The sequence below is a fragment of the Panthera uncia genome (genome assembly GCF_023721935.1).
Source record: "Panthera uncia isolate 11264 chromosome C1 unlocalized genomic scaffold, Puncia_PCG_1.0 HiC_scaffold_4, whole genome shotgun sequence".
Classification (NCBI taxonomy): domain Eukaryota; kingdom Metazoa; phylum Chordata; class Mammalia; order Carnivora; family Felidae; genus Panthera; species Panthera uncia.
Window position 1 is genome coordinate 80,673,538 of NW_026057585.1, and position 21,353 is coordinate 80,694,890.

Consider the following 21,353-nt stretch of genomic DNA (forward strand, 5'->3'; position numbering starts at 1 on the left):
CTGCCCTTCCCCTGCTCATGCTCTGTCCCCCTCTCTCAAAAATAAATAAACTTAAAAAAAAAAAAAAAAGGGGGTGCCTGAGTGGCTCAGTCAGTTGAGCATCCAGCTCCGGCTCAGGTCATGATCTCACAGTCCGTGAATTCGAGCCCCGCATCAGGCTCTGTGCTGACATCTCAGAGCCTGGAGCCTGCTTTGGATTATGTGTCTCCCACTCTCTGCACCTCCTCAGCTCACACTCTGTCTCTCTCTCAAAAAAAAAATAAATAAATAAATAAATATTAAAACAAAATAGAAAGAAAGAAAGAAAGAAAGAAAGAAAGAAAGAAAGGCAGGTAGTAGGTACATGGATGTACATTCTATTATGTTTTTATACGTTTTGTGTGTGTCTGAAATATTTTACATGCAACATATTTAAAAACACTATAGAGGGGCGCCTGGGTGGCTCAGTCGGTTAAGCGTCCGACTTCGGCTCAGGTCATGATCTCGCGGTCCGTGAGTTCAGGCCCCGCGTCGGGCTCTGTGCTGACCGCTCAGAGCCTGGAGCCTGTTTCGGATTCTGTGTCTCCCTCTCTCTCTGACCCTCCCCCATTCGTGCTCTCTCTCTCTCTGTCTCAAAAATAAATAAACGTTAAAAAAAATTAAAAATAAATAAATAAAAATAAAAAATAAAAATAAAAATACTATAGAATCAGGAAGAGACAAGTTCCATTCTCCATTCTACCACTACCTTGTTAGGAGACCCTGGAAAATTCAGTTTATACATCTATAAAAAAGATGACAATGACAATATCTTCAAATTTTACCACCATAATTCCCTTTTATCATTTTCCACCACATTTCACATTCTGATAATCTGGCAAAAAAAAAAAAAAAAAACCACTGCACTTATTCATGTTTGAATCCATCTTATTTTTTATTCACTGTTATTTTTTAATTTTCTTAAGTATTTATTTATTTTGAAAGAGAGGGAGAGAGCATGCGTGCATGCACATGAGCAGGAGAGGGACAGAGAGAGAGAGGAAGAGAGAGAATCCCAAGCGGGCTGTGCACTGGCAGTACAGAGCCTGACACGGGGCTCAATCCCAAAAACTGTGAGGCCATGATCCGAGCCAAAATCAAAAGTTGGACACTTGGGGTGCCCAGGTAGCTCAGCTGGTTAAGCGTCCGACTTCAGCTCAGGTGATGATCTCGTGGTTCATGAGTTCAAGCCCCACATGGGGCTCTCTGCTGTCAGCACAGAGCCTGCTTCAGGTCCTCTTTCTCCCTCTCCCTCTGCCCTTCTCCCCCCTGCCCAAATAAACAAACAAGCAAACAAACAAAAGAGTCAGAAGCTTAACCAACTAAGCCACGCAGGCACCCTTTTATTTATTATTATTTTTAATAAGGCCTCAGCCCAATAAGCCACAAACTCCCTGGCAGGCCAAGGCTGGCTGCCAGGGGACCAACTGCAAATGAGCAGGCTGAGTCAGGCTGTCAGGAAGCCCACTGCTCATCATGTTCCCATTTTAACTAATTAAAATATTAGATCAGAACTTCTGATCAAAGTTCTCAAAGTCTCAAAATGACCACAAAATGTTTATTACATCCTAGCCAAGAGCAAGGAAACCTAACTTATTTAGTCTTATTACATGTATAACTTCCTAGGTTAGGTGTTGGTAAATACAAAAAAAAAGAGCTCAGCTCACACATCGCTGTTATTGTTTCTGAAGATACCCCTGGTTATACAGCACTTCACTAAGTGACATCTTTCTATAACCCTGTAAGTCAAGTCAGTAAGGTAGCTTAAGTCCATAGAGAACCTCATCCTTCCTAACCCATCTTCAATGAGAGAAAATCCCAGACCTAATTTTTTAATGCACAATCTTAGAATGCTAGTTTCAGGAAAACTGGAGCAAACTGGAAGTCAGACCCAAACCTGGGCACTCCTGAGGGCCTAATATTTTGTGTCTGCCTTGACAGATTGGAAAATGATGAAAATAATAAGTCATCACAGCAAAAGTTACTATTCATTGACAGTCAGTGCTTCATTGACAGTGCTATCTCACCTATCCCCGACAACCTCCACTATGAAATAAGCACTATTGTCGTCCTTTTAAAGAAGAGAAAACAAGGCTCAGAGAGGCTAGAGGACTTGCTTAAGAACACACAGTTAAGTGGTAGAGCTAAGGGATTCAAACCAAGACATCAAAACTCATTCTCTTGGAGTGCCTGGGTGGCTCAGTCAGTAAGCAACCGACTTTGGCTCAGGTCATGATCTCACGGTTTGTGGGTTTGAGCCCCACATCAGGCTTTGTGCTGACAGCTTGGAGCCTGGAGCCTGCTTCAGATTCTGTGTCTCCCTTTCTTTCTGCCCCTTTCCCACTGGCACTCTCCTCTCTCTCAAAAATAAATAAACATTAAAAAAAATTTTAAAGAGGGGTGCCTGGGTGGCTCAGTTGGTTAAGCATCTGACTTCAGTTCAGGTCATGATCTCATGGTCCGTGAGTTCGAGCCCCGCGTCGGGCTCTGTGCTGACAGCTCAGAGCCTGGAGCCTGTTTCAGATTCTGTGTCTCCCTCTCTCTCTGACCCTCCCCCGTTCATGCTCTGTCTCTGTCTCAAAAATAAATAAATGTGAAAAAAAAAATTAAAAAAAAATTTTTTTAAACAAAAAATAACTCATTTTCTTGCCTCAATACCAAGCTGCTTCTCTAATGAGAGTCCTCTTTGCTGACAGTGGAGCCTGATCACTGGCCTCGATAGGTTATGAAAAGCTCTAAAGCCATCTAGAGCAAAGAAAGGAATTTGTCTCATCTTGGAAGGAAATAAGATCCTGCCAATTCAAAGAGCAAATACTGCACTTACAGGGGCAGCAGCTCCTGGAGTTGTGGGTGGTAATAATACTTTAAAAAAGGCCTCTGTAAAAAAACAAAAACAAAAACAAAAAACCATAGGGGCAGCTGGGTGGCTCAGTCGGTTAAAGTCGTCCGACTTTGACTCAGGTCATGATTCACAGTTCATGAGTTCGAGCCCCGCATCAGACTCTGCTGACAGCACAGAGCCTGGAGCCTGCTTCAAGGTTCTGTGTCTCCCTCTCTCTCTGCTCCTCCCCCGCTCGCTCTCTGTGTGTGTCTCTCTCTCTCTAAAATAAATAAATATTAAAAATTTTTAAATAAAAAAATAAAAAAGGTCTCTGTGGTTCTGTAATCATTACAACTGCACAACTATTATAACAAATAAACTTTCTGCCTTGGGAATCAGACTACCTTGTGGCCAGTAGCAACAAGTGCCACAGATTTGCTGATATTTCCAAATAAACTGTTACAAGCTAATCAAAACTTCTGGACAATGCTGTTTCATTGTTTTATTATATGAGATATTAGGTGCTAAGAGATAATTTCTAAAATAACACAGGGAGAAGTCAGATATAAGTTTTTTCCAAATTTAAACACATTTTCTCCCATAGCTAAAATAAGCCTCATTAATTCCTACAAACTGAGTGTAGCTTCCGAGATGACACCTGTTTCAAGTCTCAGGAAGCAGGGGTAGAATCACCTCAACTCAAAGATTACATCATCTAGAATCTGTCCTAAGTGGCCCCTCGATTCTCAATTAATACAAAGTGAGAGCAGTTATAGTTGTATGGGATGACATCCAGTCCATTTTACGAAAGAAAAATCTGAGGGGAAGTGACCAGCCTGGTCAGTTAAGAGTCAGAGCTGGGACTTCTACCTCTGTCTCCCTCTCCTATGTCAGTGCGTTTTCCATTACAACAATCACGGTTTTCTTGGCATATTGTTGTGAACCTAACTAGACAAAGATCGAACACTATTCTTTATAATCAAGAAACAAGGAAAGCTAGACTGGAGAAAAGAGCTGCACTTTGGCATCCTTGGAAGGCAGGGGAAATCAAGTGTGGGATGAATGGGAGATACAAGGGAAGGCAGGGTAAGCCTCTGCAACTGAAGGGCAGATCCAACTGGGGCCTTGAGAGTAAGGAGGGAACAGAATGGACTTACATCTCTGCATCTGTTTGCTGTACTCAGACATGTTATCTGGGCGGATGGAGCGCAAGAATTTAATGTAGTCGTCACTGTGGTACTTGGTCATCTCCTCAGCATTGGCCTTGTGAGGGCGCTAGAGGGAAGAGGGGAGAAAGGACATGTTATTCCAGACCCAAGCCACTCTTCACTTAGTCTACTTTGAACACTAAGAGAAGAGCCACCCAGCATTGAGCTAGGCAAGGAATTACTGATTAGATTAATGCCTCAGGAAACTTGCGATCTAATTAGGCATATAGGATTATCAAAGGAGATTCAGTATCAAAAAACAGAACTGCAACTCAAGCTCTGTTACTTGGGCAAGTCTACCTTGTGAGCCTCAGTTTTCTTACTAAATAGAGGCAACAACTTCTACCTAACAGTGTGAGAATTGGAGGAGATAGTTAAATCTCTTTGTAAATTGTGAAATGCTTACAAACTCTTATTTCTTTTTAAATAGTTATGGTCCAAATGGCTCCAAGAGTTTAAGAAAAAGAGGTGACTAACAATAACTGAAATAGATAGGAAATCTTTTATAAATCATCATCACAACAATTCTCATCACACCCTCCCCACTGAACCTTCCTTGACATGGTCATTTCCTGATTATCCCAACATTCTGAGTCCTCTTTCCCTCTTTTTAAAAATTCTCTTTTCTTCCTCTCATCCCTTAAAGGTAGGTCTTCTTCGAAGATGACCCTCTGCTCTTCCAATTATGAATATCTTTATAGTTTATAAAGCATTTTCAATACACATATAACATTGTTTACCCTGTGCCAGGCACTGTATGTGATTTTGTGATCCTTACAACAACCTCTTAAACTCCATACTATTATTATCCTCACTCTGCCCACAGGGAGGTTAAGTAATTTGCCCAAAGCTACACAGTTGGTAAACTGGGATAGAAACCCAGAGGTCTGGCTCCAGGCACTATTTGGTGCTTGTTTAATCCTCGGTATAAGGCAGAATGTAAGACTAAAAGGTGGATACTGTTCTATATACCACACTCATAGTGAAAGAAGCAAGACTTGGCTCCAAATACTAAGTTGTTTGTTTGCTTAAGTTTATTTATTTTTGAGACAGAAAGAGACAGAGTATGAGCAGGGGAGGGGCAGAGAGAGAGGGAGACAGAATCCAAAGCAAGCTCCAGGCTCTGAGCTGTCAGCACAGAGCCTGATGTCAGGCACAAACTGTGATATCATGACCCGGACTGAAGTCGGATGCTCAACTGACTGAGCCACCCAGGAACCCCCGAAGTTGTTTTTATTGTATTAAGCCTTTTACCTTCATGGCAATGTTGTAGATGGAGCTTTAACTCTACCTTCTGTATAGATGCCCGCCCAGGCTCACTCCATCTTGATTTCTGTTCTGAGCTCCAGATTCACAATTCCAACAACCTCCCAGCCAGCTCCACCTGTGAATCCTAGAGGCACTTCAAATTCAACTGGATCTAACAACTTATAGAGAGGCATTCATATTTAATTTCCAGACTTCTCTTTTAATATTCTTGTTAATGACACCAATATCCACTCAGGTTGAGAAACTAATTATAATCTTTAACAACACCCTTTCTTGACTTCCATTTCAATCCACAGCCCATCCCTTTCATTACACCTCCTCCATAATCTTGACTGCATCCACTGCTTTATTTCTCCTATGATCTTCTTTCCCAGGGTTCCTATTCTCACCACCAACTACCCAATTGTTTAAGACAGAAGCCACCCCTTGATTCCATGTTCCTCATGTACTACATTCAACAAGGACAAAGCCCATCTCAAAAGCTACCTCTTTTACAAAGTAAAGGCAAATCTTGCTTTAAGAACCTATCTTCATCCCAGGCCACAAAGTTCCAAAAAATATGACCGCAGAGTCAAAAATTACAAAACATGCAAGGAAACAAAGCACTACGAGTGAGAGCTCACAGAAACAACAGGTAGTAGAAAGAGATCTACAGAGACCCTGGATATATGTCTAAATAAAAAAGAATTGCACTACATTTCTCTATACCAGTAAACAACCTAAATATAAAAATTTTAAAAGATAGTTTATGATAGCATTAAAAAGAAGTACTTGGAGGGGAGCCTGGGTGGCTCAGTCAGTTGAGCAAGAGACTCTTGATTTTAGCTCAGGTCATGATCTCATGGATTGTGAATTCAAGCCCCACATGGGGCATTGCACTGGCAATGCAAAGCCTGCTTGGGATTCTCTGTCTCCCTCTTTACCCCTCCCCTGTGCGCATTCGCGCGCGCGCTCTCTCTCTCAAAAATAAACATTAAAAACAAAATTTTTGTAATTACTTTGAAAAAATTTCTAGGGGTGCCTGGGTGACTCAGTCAGTTAAGCATCCAACTTTGGTTTGGGAATGATCTTACAGTTTGTGAGTTCAAGCCTGCATTGGGCTCTCTGATGACAGCACAGAGCCTGCTTCTGATACCCTGTCCCTGACTCTCTCTGCCCCTCCCCTGTGCGTGCATGTGCTCTTGAGCTCTCTCTCCCCAAAATAAATAAACATTAAAAAAAAATCTAGGGGGCCTGGGTGGCTCAGTCGGTTGAGTGTCCAACTTCCACTTAGGTCATGATCTCGCAGTTCCTGAGATCAAGTCCCGCCTCAGGCTCTGTGCTGACAGGGCACAGCCTGCTTGGGATTCTCTGTCTCCTTCTCTCTCTGCCCCTCCTTGCGTGCTCTCCCTCCCTCTAAAAAAACAGACAAGACGTAAATAAAATAAAAAATAAAATAAAAGGACCCAAATAAATGGAAATATGCCATGTTCACTGATGCAAAAGCTAAATATTCTCAAAATATCAATTCTCCCTAAGATGGTATAAAGATTCACGGGTGCCTGGCTGGCTCAGTCAAAGGACCATGCAACTCTTGATCTCAGAGTTTTAAGTGTGAACCCCACATAGGATGTAGACAGTACTTAAATAAATAAAAAACTTAAAAACAAAACAAAAAAGATGATGTAAAGGTTCAATAAAATTACAACCAAAATCCCAGCACTTGATGAGTTCTAAAATTTATATAGAAGATCAAAGGGCTCCTGGGTGACTCAGCTGGTTAAACGTCTGACTTCAGCTCAGGTCATGATCTCATGTCTCAGTTCATGAGTTCGAACTCTGCATCAGGCTCTCTGCTGTTAGCACAGAGCCCACTTTGGATCCTCTGTCCGCCCCCCTCTTTCTGCCTCTCCCCTGCTCACGTTCTCTCTCCCTCTCTCTCAAATAAGTAAAACATTAAAAATAAATAAACATGAAAAAAAGAATACTGCCATTTAAATAAATAAATATTAAAAAAAGAAAAGAAGCCCAAAGGGCAAATAGCAAGTCAGTTGTTTTTTTTTTTAAGAACAAAGTGGGAGGACTTGTGCTACTAGATGTCAAAACTTACTGAAAAGCTATCACAATTAAGCACTGGGTACTGGCATATGCGTCAATAAACAGACCAAGTCAACAGAACACAGGCCCAAAAACAGACCCATACACAATGCCTGGCACAAAGCAGGTGCTTAATAAGTATTTGCGGAATGAAAAAATTTCAGTGGATTCTTACTTCAAACTATATTTAGGGGCGCCTGGGTGGCTCAGTCGGTTAAGCGGCCGACTTCGGCTCAGGTCATGATCTCACGGTCCGTGGGTTCGAGCCCCACATCGGGCTCTGTGCTGACAGCTTAGAGCCTGGAGCCTGCTTCCGATTCTGTGTCTCCCTCTCTCTGACCCTCCCCTGTTCATGCTCTGTCTCTCTCTGTCTCAAAAATAAATAAATGTTAAAAAAAATAAAAAATAAAAAATAAAAACTATATTTAAAAATCGATTCTATTTTATTTTTTTAACTTACATCCAAGTTAGTTAGCATATAGTGCAACAATGATTTCAGAAGTAGATTCTTTAGTGCCCCTTACCCATTTAGCCCATCCCCCCTCCCACAACCCCTCCAGTAACCCTCTGTTTGTTCTCCATATTTAAGAGTCTCTTATGTTTTTGTCCCCCTCCCTGTTTTTATATTATTTTTGCTACCCTTCCCTTGTGTTCATCTGTTTTGTGTCTTAAAAGTCCTCGTATGAGTGAAGTCATATGATATTTGTCTTTCTCTGACTAATTTCGCTTAGCATAATACCCTCTAGTTCCATCCACGTAGTTGCAAATGGCAAGATTTCATTCTTTTTGATTGCTAATACTCCACTGTATATACATACCACATCTTCTTTATGCATTCATCCATCAATGGACATAAAAATCTATTCTAGATATAGTAAATGCATGTGAAGGCAAACCTATAAAGCTTTTATTTTTATTTTTATTTTTATTTTTTAAGTAAGCTCTATGCCCAACAAGGGGCTTGAACTCATGACCCTGAGATCAAGAGTCGCCTGCTCTTCTGACTGAGCCAGCCAGACACCCCAAGGGAAGGATTTCTTAAAACACAAAAAGCACTTATAAAGGAAATAATATAACTATATTAAAATCAAGAATCTCTGTTCATGGGGCGCCTGGGTGGCGCAGTCGGTTAAGCGTCCGACTTCAGCCAGGTCACGATCTCGCGGTCCGTGAGTTCGAGCCCCGCGTCAGGCTCTGGGCTGATGGCTCGGAGCCTGGAGCCTGTTTCCGATTCTGTGTCTCCCTCTCTCTCTGCCCCCCCCCCCTTCATGCTCTGTCTCTCTCTGTCCCCAAAAAAAAAATAAAAAAAAAAAAAAAAAAAAGAATCTCTGTTCATTAAAGATACTTTAGAGTGAAAAGACAAAACCAAAACAGAAGATATTTGGAGCAATGTATGGCCACTGGACTATCTATACCAGAAAAAAGAACTACTACAAACTGGTAAGAAAAAGAAAGCCAAACAACCAAAAACAGAAAAATGGGCAAAGGAAGAAACATTTCACAGTAGAGGACACACAAATAGTTAATAAACATACGAAGAGATACTCAGTTTCACTGGTTATTAGTGAAATGCAAATCAAGATCACAATCACATACTGTTCACACTCATTTAGCTGGCGAAATTTAAAGTCTAATTCCAAGTATAGGAAAGGATATGAATCAAGGTATCTCTCATACATTGTCAGTGGGACTATAAATTCATTTGACCACAATGAAAAGCAACGAGGCATTTAATATTCACATACCCTACAGTCCAGCAATTCTAGTACTAGAGAAACAGCCAAAATTTTTGCACGTATGAACTGAGACGTGTACAAGAATATTCAAAGCGCTGCTCACAACATTAAAAAACTAGACACAAATTAAGAATGGAAAAACAGATAAACTGAAGTATAATGACAATAAGATATTATTCATCAGAGAAAAGTGGAAGAACTAAAGCTATATGCAAGGTGGATGGATTTTCATAACATAATATTGTGTGATAAAAGCAAGGCACAGGGGGCACCTGGCTGGCTCAGTTGGGAGAACGTGTGACTTGATCACAGGGTTGGGAGTTCAAGCCCCACACTGGGTATAGAGATTACTAAAAATAAATAAATAAATAAATAAACTTAAAAAAAGAAAAAAAAAAAAAAAAAAAAACCCAAGCAAGTCCCAGAAGATTACATAGTATGACACCTTTTTTTTAATGTTTTTTTTTTTTTAACTTATTTTTGAAAGAGAGACAGAGTGCGACTGGGGGAGGCACAGAATCTGAAGCAGGTTCTAGGCTCTGAGCTGTCAGCAGAGCCCAACGCAGGGCTCAAACTCACAGACCGCAAGATCAGGACCTAAGTCGAAGTTGGATGCTTAACCAACCAAGCCACACAGGTGCCCCAGTATGACACCTTTTTTAAAAAGTTCAAAAACAAGTAAATAATTACTATATATTGTTTAGGCATATACACACAGGATAAACATTTAAAAAAATTTTTTTTGACATTTATTTATTATTGAGAGACAGAGAGACACAGAGCGTGAGCAGGGGAGGGCCAGAGAGAGGGAGACACAGAAAAGGAAGCAGACTCCAGGCTCTGAACTGTCAGCACAGAGCCCGACGCGGGGCTCGAACCCACAAACTACAAGATCATGACCTGAGCCAAAGTCGGTCGCCCAACCAACTGAGCCATCCAGGCGCCCCAGGATAAACATTTTTTTTTTTAAAGCAGGAGTATAATAAACACAAAATTTAGAAGAGTGATTGGGGTGTAGGAATAGGGATATTCATAGCACTATGAAAATATTTAAGTTAATGAATAAACAGTAAAATACGTATTTCAAAAAGACCAAAAATGGACCTTCTTTTGATGCTTATGAGCCAAGGATAATGTTTATCTCAATTCTGTGTATCTAAGGCCCAATCAAAACAAAAACAAAAACAGAACAATCAAATAAGAAAATGGATAAAAGGCTTGAATAGGGACTTCAATAAGGAAAACTGAATGACCAATAAACATACAGAAAGATCCTCAATCTCCCTAGTAAACAGGAAAATACTAATCAAAACCATAGTAAGTATCATTTCACACCAACCTAAACAGACAAAAAAATTAAACATGACAATATTAAGTGTTGACAAGGACTGAGAGCAACTTTAATTCTACATTGGTGGCAACTGAAAACCATTTTAACATTATCTAATAAGGGTAAATATGTGCATATGTCCTGTAGTATATTCTTTCAGTGAAAGTAAGTCTAGCTACATCCATCAACATGTATGACTCTCAGGAACATGTTGAACAAAAAAGGCAAGTAAGTCACATAATAATACTGTATTCCATTTACATAATATTCAAACACGTAAAACTAAAACATGTATCGTTTAAGAATACATACTGGCAAAATTATTTTTTTTAATTTTTTTTTAAGGTTTATTTATTTTTGAGACAGAGAGAGAGACAGAGTATGAATGGGGGAGGGTCAGAGAGAGAGGGAGACACAGAATCTGAAACAGGCTCCAGGCTCTGAGCTGTCAGCACAGAGCCCAACGCGGGGCTCGAACTCACTGGCCACGAGATCATGAGCTGAGCCGAAGTCGGACGCTCAACCAACTGAGCCACTCAGGCGCCCCCTGGCAAAATTATTTTTAAAAAACAAAGAAATAGGGGTGCCTGGGTGGCCCAGTTCGTTGAGCATCTGACTCTGCATTTTGGCTCGGGTCATTTCGGCTCAGGTTGTGCGATCCAGCTCCAGTTGGGACTCTGCGGGGAGCATGGAGCCTGCTTAAGATTCTCTCTCTCTGTCCCCTCACCCCTCTCCCCTGCTTGCACACGCGCTCTCTCTAAAATAACAAAAATTTTAAATAAATAAATAAATAAATAAATAAATAAATAAAAGCAAGGAAATAATAAGTCCCAAATTCAGGACAGAGGTTAACTCTGAGGAAGAAGAAAGTAGACAGGATCAGGGAAGAGCATATAGGGGCTTTAGCAGTCATGGCAATGTTTGTTTTCTTAAACTAGGTGGTATTAAGTGAATTGTGATTCTTTATACCTTCCACATATTTTATAAAAATTTTTTCATATCTACTCAATATTTTATAAAAACATTTTTAAAAAAAAGCACAAAAGAACAGAAGGCGATGAATAAGAAGCCTGGGAATATACAAAATTAGCATCCAAGGCAAGGAAGAGAGCAGAATTGTTGATTATGTAAATAAGAAGGTTCCTGGATGAAAAATGAGGATGTAGATTCTAGGAGAGATTAATTAGATGTGTGGAGGCAGAATTGGGGGAGGGACCAACTGTGTGAAAGACTTCAACATGTCTCCTTCAGGTACAGAGATGGAATACAGAAACTGCTTTTTTCCCCCCTTTAAAGATTTTAAGTTATCTCTGCACCCACTGTAGGGCTCAAACTTACAACCCCAAGATCAAGAGGTGCATTCTCTACTGACTGAGCCAGCCAGATGCCCCAGAATACAACAACTTCTGTAAGAAGTCTAAGGAGCTTCTTCTAGGATTGACCCAAAAAGCCATCAATTTCAGGACATATACTAAAATGGCTATCTGTGCTTTGGGAAAAGAAAACTAGGATCACCGCCCAGAGAAGTCTAGAAGGGATGAACTGTTGGGGGAAGAAGACTGAAGAAGATTCATACTCAGTGGCCAAAGAAGGAAACGGATCACACTAAAGACAGCAGCAAGTCTAGATTTTTAAGAAAGAGATTATACTGGAATTTTGCTTTACAAGTTTACAATAAGAATACCACACAGATGAAGTAATTTCCAGTAAGATATTATTTATTATCTCTATGACAGCCACTGTTAGATGCTTCCCAAAGAGCCATTCTCTACCTTTTTGTTAACAGATCTCAATTTGGTTGGGTGTTAATGTACTCAGCCGAAGGGATCAAATGTGATTAGTCTAAGCCAATTGCCGGTGAATAGTCTAAGGATGGCAAATGACCCAATGAGATTTAAAGGGGGATCTGTTGGGAAACTTCTAGGAAGGGTTTTGCTATTTAATAAAAAGGGGAGGGGTGTGTGTGGAAATAGTAGAAAATGATCCATTTTGCCTGTTTCCTTCCTCTTTGGATTCTGTCATATGAAGACATGGTACTTGGAGCTAAGACAGCCATCATGTGATTTCAAGGCAAAAAACAAAAGGATAAAATCAAATAAACTAAGGATGATTGAGCAGAAGGATAAACAGAATAAGCCTGGGTCCCTGATGACATCACCAAAAAATCTTGAGACATTCTACCTCTAGGCTTCTTGTTAAAATGCTGCTTGGGAAGAGGGAATAGGACAAATGAACAGATAAAGACTCTGGAACCAGATATATCTGAGTTGGAGTCTTAGTTCATGTGATTTTGAACCTGTTAATTATCCTCTCTGACCTTGTTTTCTCATCTATAAATTAAGGTTGCTGTATGGATTACACGAAATAACAAGTGGCTCTGGCTTAGAACTAGCAATCTTCAATAAATGTTAGTTTATTTTTCCTCTCACTTGAAGATAGGATCCATTTTTTAGTATCTCAATATCACTCATGGAGGTTAATATAGTCCCTGGGGTATGACAAGTACTCAACAAAAATCTGTTGAATGAAAGAAAGAGGGCTTGAGGTGACTTTTGAAGATGAGTAAGATATGACTGGCAGATTAAATACTCCTCCCAATCAGGATGGGGTGGAAAGAGGCAGAATCTGATCTGGCTGACTTGGAGGGTTCTGAGAGGGGAGTAGCAGGAAAGGAGACAAGTCATGGCCAGATTAGCATGGTATACACGTGCAAGAGGCATCTCCGGAAGGTCTTGGTGCTTGCTATTCCACGTTTAGGTATCCTCTCTTTATCTAAATGTTAGTCTCCTCCCTAGAGTCCCTCAAAACCTCTGCTACCTTTTTTATGTTTTTCATTCCCAGCTGCCTTTCACACCTGAAAAAGCTCTCTGGTCCCAAGGTCCGTCTGCTCCTCTGTCTCCCTTCCCTCCTTGCTTCCTCAGCTGCCTCCAGTGGCTCTGGGGACATAACATGGCCATCTGAGACAGAAGACTCATCTTCTTTCAGTCTCTGGAATGGTGAGGAAGGATACTGCTGTTGCTAGGATACTTAAGCTGCCGGCACAGACTTCAACCACAGACTCTTAGGCTCTAACCATAAGGCAACACGAGTCCTCAGCCCTTTTTGATTTTCTCATTTGGATCTTTGCAACAGCCTCCTAACTGGCTTCCCTCCTTCTAAAATGCATGCCTGGGGGCCCCTGGCTGGTTCAGTTGGTGGAGTAGGAGACTCTTGATCTTGTGATTGTGAGATCGAGCCCCATGGCAGGTATAAACATTAAAAAAAACTTAAGGGCACCTGGGTGGCTCAGTCGGTTGAGTGTCCGACTTCGGCTCGGGTCATGATCTCGCGGTTTGTGAGTTCGAGCCCCATGTCGAGCTCTGTGCTGACGGCTCAGAGCCTGGAGCCTGCTTCGGATTCTGTGCTCTCCACCCCACCCCTGCTTGTGCTCTGTCTCTCTCTGTCTTTCAAAAATGAATAAACATTTAAATAAATAAATAAATAAATAAATAAATAAATAAAAACTTAAAAAAATAAAATAAAACAAAATCCATTACTTTTTCCTCACTGCCTCCAGAAGAGGTTCAAACTGGGAACCTTTGGACCAAATTTAGCCCACAGATGTACTGATGTGTTTTTGTTTGAACATGTTTTAAAAAACAAAAAACAAAACCACAAAACCAACTTGGGTCAATATTTGAAACCCAGGCAATTTTACATAATAATGTAGATTTCCAGCTTCTCTTTAAAAACTTGTAGATGGGCAAAAATCAGCTGGAACTGAGTCAAGAAGTTAGACAGTCTAGGGGAGCCTGAGTGGCTCAGTCGGTTAAGCATCCAACTTCGGCTCAGGTCATGATCTCACGGTTCGTGGGTTCCAGCCCTGCGTCGGGCTCTGTGCTGACAACTCAGAGCTTGGAGCCTGCTTCTGATTCTGTGTCTCCCTCTCTCTCTGCCCCTCCCCTGCTTGCACTCTGTCTCTTTCTCTCTCCCTCTCAAAAATAAACAAACATTAAAAAAAATTTTTTTTTTAAAGAACTTAGTCTATGCTCTCTAGTAACTAGAGACGTGGGCGTCTAGTTCAACACAGTCCCCATTTCAACGTTGGATTTTTTGACTCTTGCCCGTCAGAGCTGCTTGTCACATAGCACAGCACATCCAATCCTTTCTGGCCTCTCCAGTTCTAGGTCCCCTCACTCATAACTGTGAACTTTACACTACAGTACTACTTGCACATCGAACTACTTGTAGCAGTTCCCCAACACATCATATTGTTCTCACCTCTTTTTGCCTTCTGTCTATGCTTTTCCCTTGGTCTAGAATGTCGGTCTCCTCCTGAACTCCAGGCTAAATTCTATTCAGTCTCTAAAATTGTGCTCAGATATCACCTCTAGGAAACATTCCAAGGCTCCCTTCCTCCTTCACTCTTTATTATCTCTGCATCTTGTACATTTTTTAATTATTGCACTTATAATAGACTGTAGTACAACTTATTTGTATACATGTCAGTCTCCAGCACTGGAGTGAACCCTTTAAAAACAGAAATCTCTATCATTTACAGTGTCTGCCACATAATAGCCACTCAACACATTTGATGAATGAGTAGTTGAGAAAAATGAGATGAATAACTATGACCAGAGCTGATGAGGTTAGGGAGGGGTAGGGCTCCCAGTAACTCACATATATTTCCATTTTTCGATAGAGACCATAGTTAAGTAGCAAATTGTGAGTCATGCGGATTCGGTGAGGCTTCATTGGGTGGCCTTGTCCATAATAGTAATTTCCAACATCCCCTGAAGAAAAAAGAGTGACAGTTTCAGTGACACAGTTCGACATATACTCCCAGGAGAATCCAGGAATCTTTATAACTATCTCCTAGTCAAATTCTTTTTCTCTTTCGTTCTAGTCTCCAAGATTCTACCCAGCTTGAGGAAGGGTAACTCCAAAATTTAAAAAAAAAAGCAAGCAGGGACGCCTGGGTGGCTTAGTCAGTTAAGCATCCGACTCTTGATTTTGGCTCAGGTCATGATCTCATGGTTCGTGAGTTTGAGCCCTGAGCTGGGCTCTGGGCTGACAGCACATAGCCTGCTTGGGATTCTCTTGCTCTCCCTCTCTCTCTGCCCCTCCCCTCCATGCGTGCGTGCTCTAAATAAACATTAAAAAAAAAAAAAAAAAAAAAAGCAGAGGACCCTGGTGAGGTCAGCATTTAAGGATGTTAAGTCTAGTCCACAGGAACTAGACAGTGTAAGGGGTTCATTCCAAAGCTACTCGGGAATAACAGGCAGTGAGTGACTCACCCCACTATATATCTCCAAAGAATTCACTCCCACAACAGAAAAATAACCGTTAGTACTCAGAATTATTATAAGTCACAGTTCACCTTTATCATGCTGTGACACTTTATGGAGTCAAAGCACATTTACATTAGTTTTCTTACTGGATCTTCACAACAACCCCATAAAATAGTTAGAACAGGAAGTATTATTCTAATTTTATAAATAAGAAAACTAAGTTCTTATCATCTCTTGCTTCATCTATAGCAAAAGACTTCTAATTGGTTCCTCTGCCTTCAATTCAAACTATCTGCTACAACGACCAGTTATTTTTCTAATACACAGCTTTCATAACATCATTCCTCTGCTCAAAAAATCCTGAATGGCTCCCCATCTCCTACAGGATAAAGAACAACTTCACTAGCCTGGCATTCAACCCACAACACTCTCCCTCTCCCTCCCTTTCTCCCTCTCACAGTTCTCCGCTCCAAAGTGGAATAGGCAAACTATGACCCTTGAGCCAAATACAATTGGCTGCCTGTTTTTTGTAAATAAAATTTTACTGGAACACAGCCATGCCCATTAGTTTAAATATTGTCTATGGCTGCTTTCACATTATAATAACAGAGCTGAGTAAATAGTTGCCACAGAGACCCACCCATATGGCACACGAAGTGAAAAATATTTACTATTTGGCCCTTTACAGAAAATTTGCCAAACTCTGTTCTAAACACACTAGATTATTATCAGCATCCTGAACATGGCATTCACCTTCACACCCAAGTAGCCTTTGTTCAGACTGTTCCTTTGACCTGGATTGTCCTTCCTTTTCTGATGATCCTCATACAACAAAGCCCAGCTTAAGTGCCAAACATATTCCTGATCAAAATAAATGGTCCTTTCCTCTGTATACAATTTGTATATATCACTTAACAAATTTTGTTTTGTATCTGAATTACTTACATATCTATTTTTATCTATTCATTTATTTATTTTGAGAGAGGGAGAGAGCGCATGCGCACAAGAGCAGAAGAGGGGCACAGAGGGAAAGAGAATCCGAAGCAAGCTCCAAGATCAGTGGGGAGCCTGATGTGGGGCTCAATCCCATGACCATGAGATCACAACCTGAGCTGAACTCAAGAGTCAGACACTTAGAACTGACTGAAGCCACCCAGGTGTCCCCTTACATATCTATTTATATTCCTAAGACTGGCTGCTCCTTGAAGACAAGGACAAATATGCCCTGTACATCACAGAAGCTGAATAAAGATTCAAGGAACTGAACTCAGTGAGATTCAGAGAGGTTAAGTGCCTGCTCAAGATCACACAACCAATAACTGATCCAGGGGTCAACTCTTCTGACTCCAAATTCAGTATCCTAAAAGCTACATTGGGTTTACCAGATACTTACTTCAATTTGCACTTAATCCAGAGGACTCTGTGAATCTACTTGCCACAAAGTTCCTGGAACAAATATTCCAGAAATCAAGTGGGGGCGCCTGGCTGGCTCAGTTGCTAGAGCATGCGATTCTTGATCTCAGGGTTGTGAGGTCAAGCCCCATCTTGGGCACAGAGCTTACTATAAAAAAATGAAAAAACTGGGGTGCCTGGGTGGCTCAGTCAGTTAAGCATCTGACTTTGGCTCAGGTCATGATCTCATAGTTCTTGAGTTCGAGCCCCACATCAGGCTCTCTGCTATCAGCACAGAGCCCATTTTGGATCCTCTGTCTCCCTCTCTCTTTGCCCTTCCTCTCTGCTTGTGCACGCTCTCTCTCTCAAAATAAATAAACCTAAGAAAAAAAAATTTTAATGAAAAAGTTAAAAGCCAAAAAACAGCACAAAAATCAAGTGAACTGCACACCCAAGGATAGATCTCTCTCGCCTTAGAAGTCCATCAAGACGAGGCAGATCTTTGAGCACCAGTGAAAAGAAGGTCCCAACCTCTTATGCACTGTGGTTTGGTGGCACGAGTAACAGAATTCACTCCTGGGAGCAATGCATTGTGGGAAATGCCACCAATAGTATCCAAGCCACACTCCAATACTCTTGGTCATAGACATGGCCTGGGACAATGGGAAACTTCTAAACAGTTGGATATTTAGGATCTCACCCTCTTCTCTTTTTATTAGACTACTTTTTAGAACAATTTTAAATTTACAGAAAAATTGCAAAGATAGAGTTCTCAGATACCTCATAGGCAGCTTCCCCTATTATTAGCATTCTACATGATAAAATAAGAAGTATTTGTTACAGTTAATTAACCAATATTGATAGTCATTAACTAAAAAGAAGCCCATGCTTTATTCAAATTTTCTTAGTTTTCCTTAGTTTTTGCTTAATGTCCTTTTATCCTCTTCTCTTAATCTTAGGCAGGCCTCTGAGGGCAGGAACTGTGATCTTAGCCAGAGCCGCAAGCCAGAGTACAGTATTTGATGGCATTCAATTGGGACCCTTGTCCCATAGAGACAGACTTTGAGATGCAGTAGCAGAGGAGGCAGGCAGACAATTTTGCTCCCAGAGACCCTCAGACAAGCTTATCAGCTATGAGGATTGACAGAATAGGTTTTCAAGGCATTGGCTGAGACATCCAGATGCAGACAAAATTTGAAGGCAGTCAGTAACATGACCATTACTGTTACATAATTAGATCACGGCTTATCCAGGTCTCTGGCCTGGGCCTTGATCCCCAGCAACTCCTCTGCCTATCAAACCTGAATTCAGCCAAGGCTTAGACTTGGGGGACTAAGATAACTTATCTAGAAGGCTAGGGGAGTACCTGAGGGTGGGGCCCAGACACCATCCTTTTCTTAACAGCTTTTAATCCAGTTGCTAAGAGACTTTTAAAAGAAATAATCATTTTCCTTTAGATACTACCTTTAAACTTGTGGAAAGCTTCTCCCATTGTTCTCAAAGTTTTTCAGTTTTATAGGAGAGTGACCTGAGGCCTGCAAAGGTAAAGTGACTTGCCCAATACTGCAAAGCTTCTGAGGGGCAGAACCAAGTCTGAGTCCCAAGCTAGTGACCTCACTGCAAAACTCACAAGCGGTTTCTCAAGGAGTAAGAAATCTCCCTTGCCTAAAAACTGCAGTCTTTCCACTTTTTCTCTTTTTAAACTAATGGTGGAGAGATCATAAAACAGTGCAAACCGATACAGCTACAAAGTCGCAGGCTCCAGCCCCAAATAGGCCCTCACCACTGCCCAGCAACTCTTCCAAATTTTATTTTCCTACCTCCCTCTTTCACAACAGCTACTTCACAGCTATCTCTCTCAAGATTCCTACTCTACCAACTACCCTCCCCCCACTCACAGGAAAAGAAATAATCTATTACCTCATCTTGAAAACTCCAACTTTCTCTTCATCAAACTTGCCTACATTTGAACTTTTCCTTGCCTCTCATCATGAAGAAACGTCCCCCTGAAGGCTAGTGTCCATACCTGTGCTCTGGTTTCCATCTCACCTGGTCTCTTCAGGAACCTCCATCATTACCCATCCCTCTCTTTCCTGTATCTTCAACCCCTCCCCCTATTTACCATTCAAATTTTGAATATGCTCAACTCTCAGCCACTACATCCCCCTGTATCAACAACCCTCTCTCTCTGCCCCAACCAAGCTTCCTTTGAAAAGGGTTCAATCTGATGTCTTCTCTTCACCCATCCATTCATTCTTCAATCTACCGCAATCTCACTTCAGTTCCAAACTGTACACACAAAACAGTTCTTGCCAACATTTGGCCACTCCTTCCTTCTTTTGGCTACTGTAACCCAAGACTTTCTGGTTCACTTACATTCCCTCTGTACAATTTAATCGGCAAGTATTTATTGACAGCCTACTCTGAGCTAGGCATTGTTCTGGGGGCTGAGCATACAGAGCTAGACAAGACATGGTCTCTTTCCCTAAGATTACTGTCTAAGAAGAACGAACAAGTAAATGGGCAATTCCAATACACAGTGACAAGTGCTACGACAGGGGAATACAGAGCATGAAGGGCACTAGACTTTTCCTCAGTGCATGTCCTTAGAATTCCACTCCTATCTTCTTCTCTTCCCACGCTATACAACTTCTTGGGTGATCGTATCCTCTTCCATAACTAAAATTACCATCTGCATGCTGACAACTACCAAAATCTCTATCTTCTCATTTTTGTCTTCTAAATGGCCAACCTGGGGGCGCCTGGGTGGCTCAGCTGGTTAAGCGTCAGACGTCGGCTAAGGCTATGATCTCACGGCTAGTGAGTTCAAGCCCTGCATTGGGCTCTGTGCTGACAGCTCAGAGCCTGAAGCCTGCCTCAGATTCTTGTCTCCTTCTCTCTCTGCCCAGCCCCTGCTCGCACTCTGCCTCTCTCTCTCTCTCTCAAAATTAATTGAAAAAAATGAAAATAAAAATGGCGACCTGAATGGCCAACTGCCTACTGGATGCCTCTACTTGGATATCCCCTAGTAGAGATAGCCCTCAAAAAATACTTCTTAAAAAAACCCAAAACCCAAAGTTATTAACTGACATAACCTTCTCCAAACACTCAACATCAAACTGCCCAATCCAGAAGTTTGGGATCCTTGCCGTCTTCCTTACCCGTACACTGGCGAATTCAATTTCTGTCTCAGAGTGATAGGTCTGAGGTATAAATCTGATGTCACAACCTGCATAAAACTTCACAATGATTCACAAGTGCACTCACAATAAAGTCCAACTTCCTTAAGACAGTGTGTCCAGCCCTTCATGATCTGGTCCCCAGATCATGAGGTTCAAGCCTCATCACTTGCAACCTTTCCCTCCACCCTATTTCCTGACCTTCTACACTCTGCCCTCAAACCTATGCCTCAGCCATGCTGTACACACACCTGCTTTCAAAAATGCTGTCCTCTCTCTTACCTCTAAACTTACTGTCACCTTTGCCTTCCCGGAGCTTGGCTAATAACTCCTGTTCTTCGGGTCCAAGATGGCACCTCCCTCCCTGACTCCCCAGGCTGGGCTGAGTGCCTCTCCTCTGTGCTCCCAAAACACTCTGAGCTTTCCTTTATCCCAGCATGACACTGGAGAGCAGTTCCCTGCCACTGTCTATCTCCCCTTCCAGACTGAGAAGAAGATGGGAAGTGACCTGCTCAGCCCCATGGTCCCAGCAGCTAATCATCCCTAGTACAGAGTAAGCTGCTCCATAGGCTTTCGTTAAATGGAAAAGTCTGTTTTAACAGGTTGCAACTTTCTCCTTCCAAGCCCAGGGGCCCCATTTCCCAGCAGCAACTGCAGGCCCAGCTCAGAGACTGGGGGAGGGGAGGCTGGTGACAGGAGGTGGGGACTCCGCAGGACTCTCACCAAAAAGGATGAGGAAGCAAAGGGGCAGAGGAAGACTTTTGTATTCTCACAAGGAAAATAGATCATTGCACCCTTCTCCACCAGATCCTGCCTCCCCGCTCAGACTCAGCCTCCCCTCCAGGAGTCCCACTAAAACTCTCCCCATAAAGCTTCCTGAGGATTCCCCCCTTCTCCGCCCCCCGCCACCAAGTTACCCCAAGCTTCTCCAGACGACCCCCGCTCGGCCTCAGCCTCTTCCCTCGGCCTCGACTTCCCTTCCTTTCCTCTGAGCCTCCTCCCTCAGTCTCGACCTCCTGCTCTCAGCCTCCTCCCTCACCCTGACCTCTTTCCT

The 21,353-nt window shown here is 41.9% G+C and overlaps 1 protein-coding gene across 7 annotated transcripts in view; it reads right to left on the reverse strand.

Annotated features, from left to right (window-relative positions):
* HDAC1 (histone deacetylase 1) overlaps positions 1-21,353 on the reverse strand; it is a 31,893-nt gene that overhangs the window by 10,130 nt on the left and 410 nt on the right. For 3 of the 7 annotated variants that reach the window (XR_007454843.1, XM_049617589.1, XM_049617582.1), the window contains exons 2-3: positions 15,118-15,230; positions 3,997-4,114 (exon numbers count right to left, since the gene is read on the reverse strand). Coding sequence is in view for 6 of the 7 variants with exons in the window: in XM_049617589.1 (XP_049473546.1) it covers positions 3,997-4,114; positions 15,118-15,230 (231 nt within the window). In the remaining variant the exon portion in view is untranslated. Of the gene's footprint in view, positions 1-3,996; positions 4,115-13,312; positions 13,714-15,117; positions 15,231-18,584; positions 18,651-20,281; positions 20,468-20,581; positions 21,100-21,353 lie in introns of those variants that run through there. The other 4 variants (XM_049617584.1, XM_049617587.1, XM_049617583.1 and 1 more) reach the window with 4 other exon arrangements.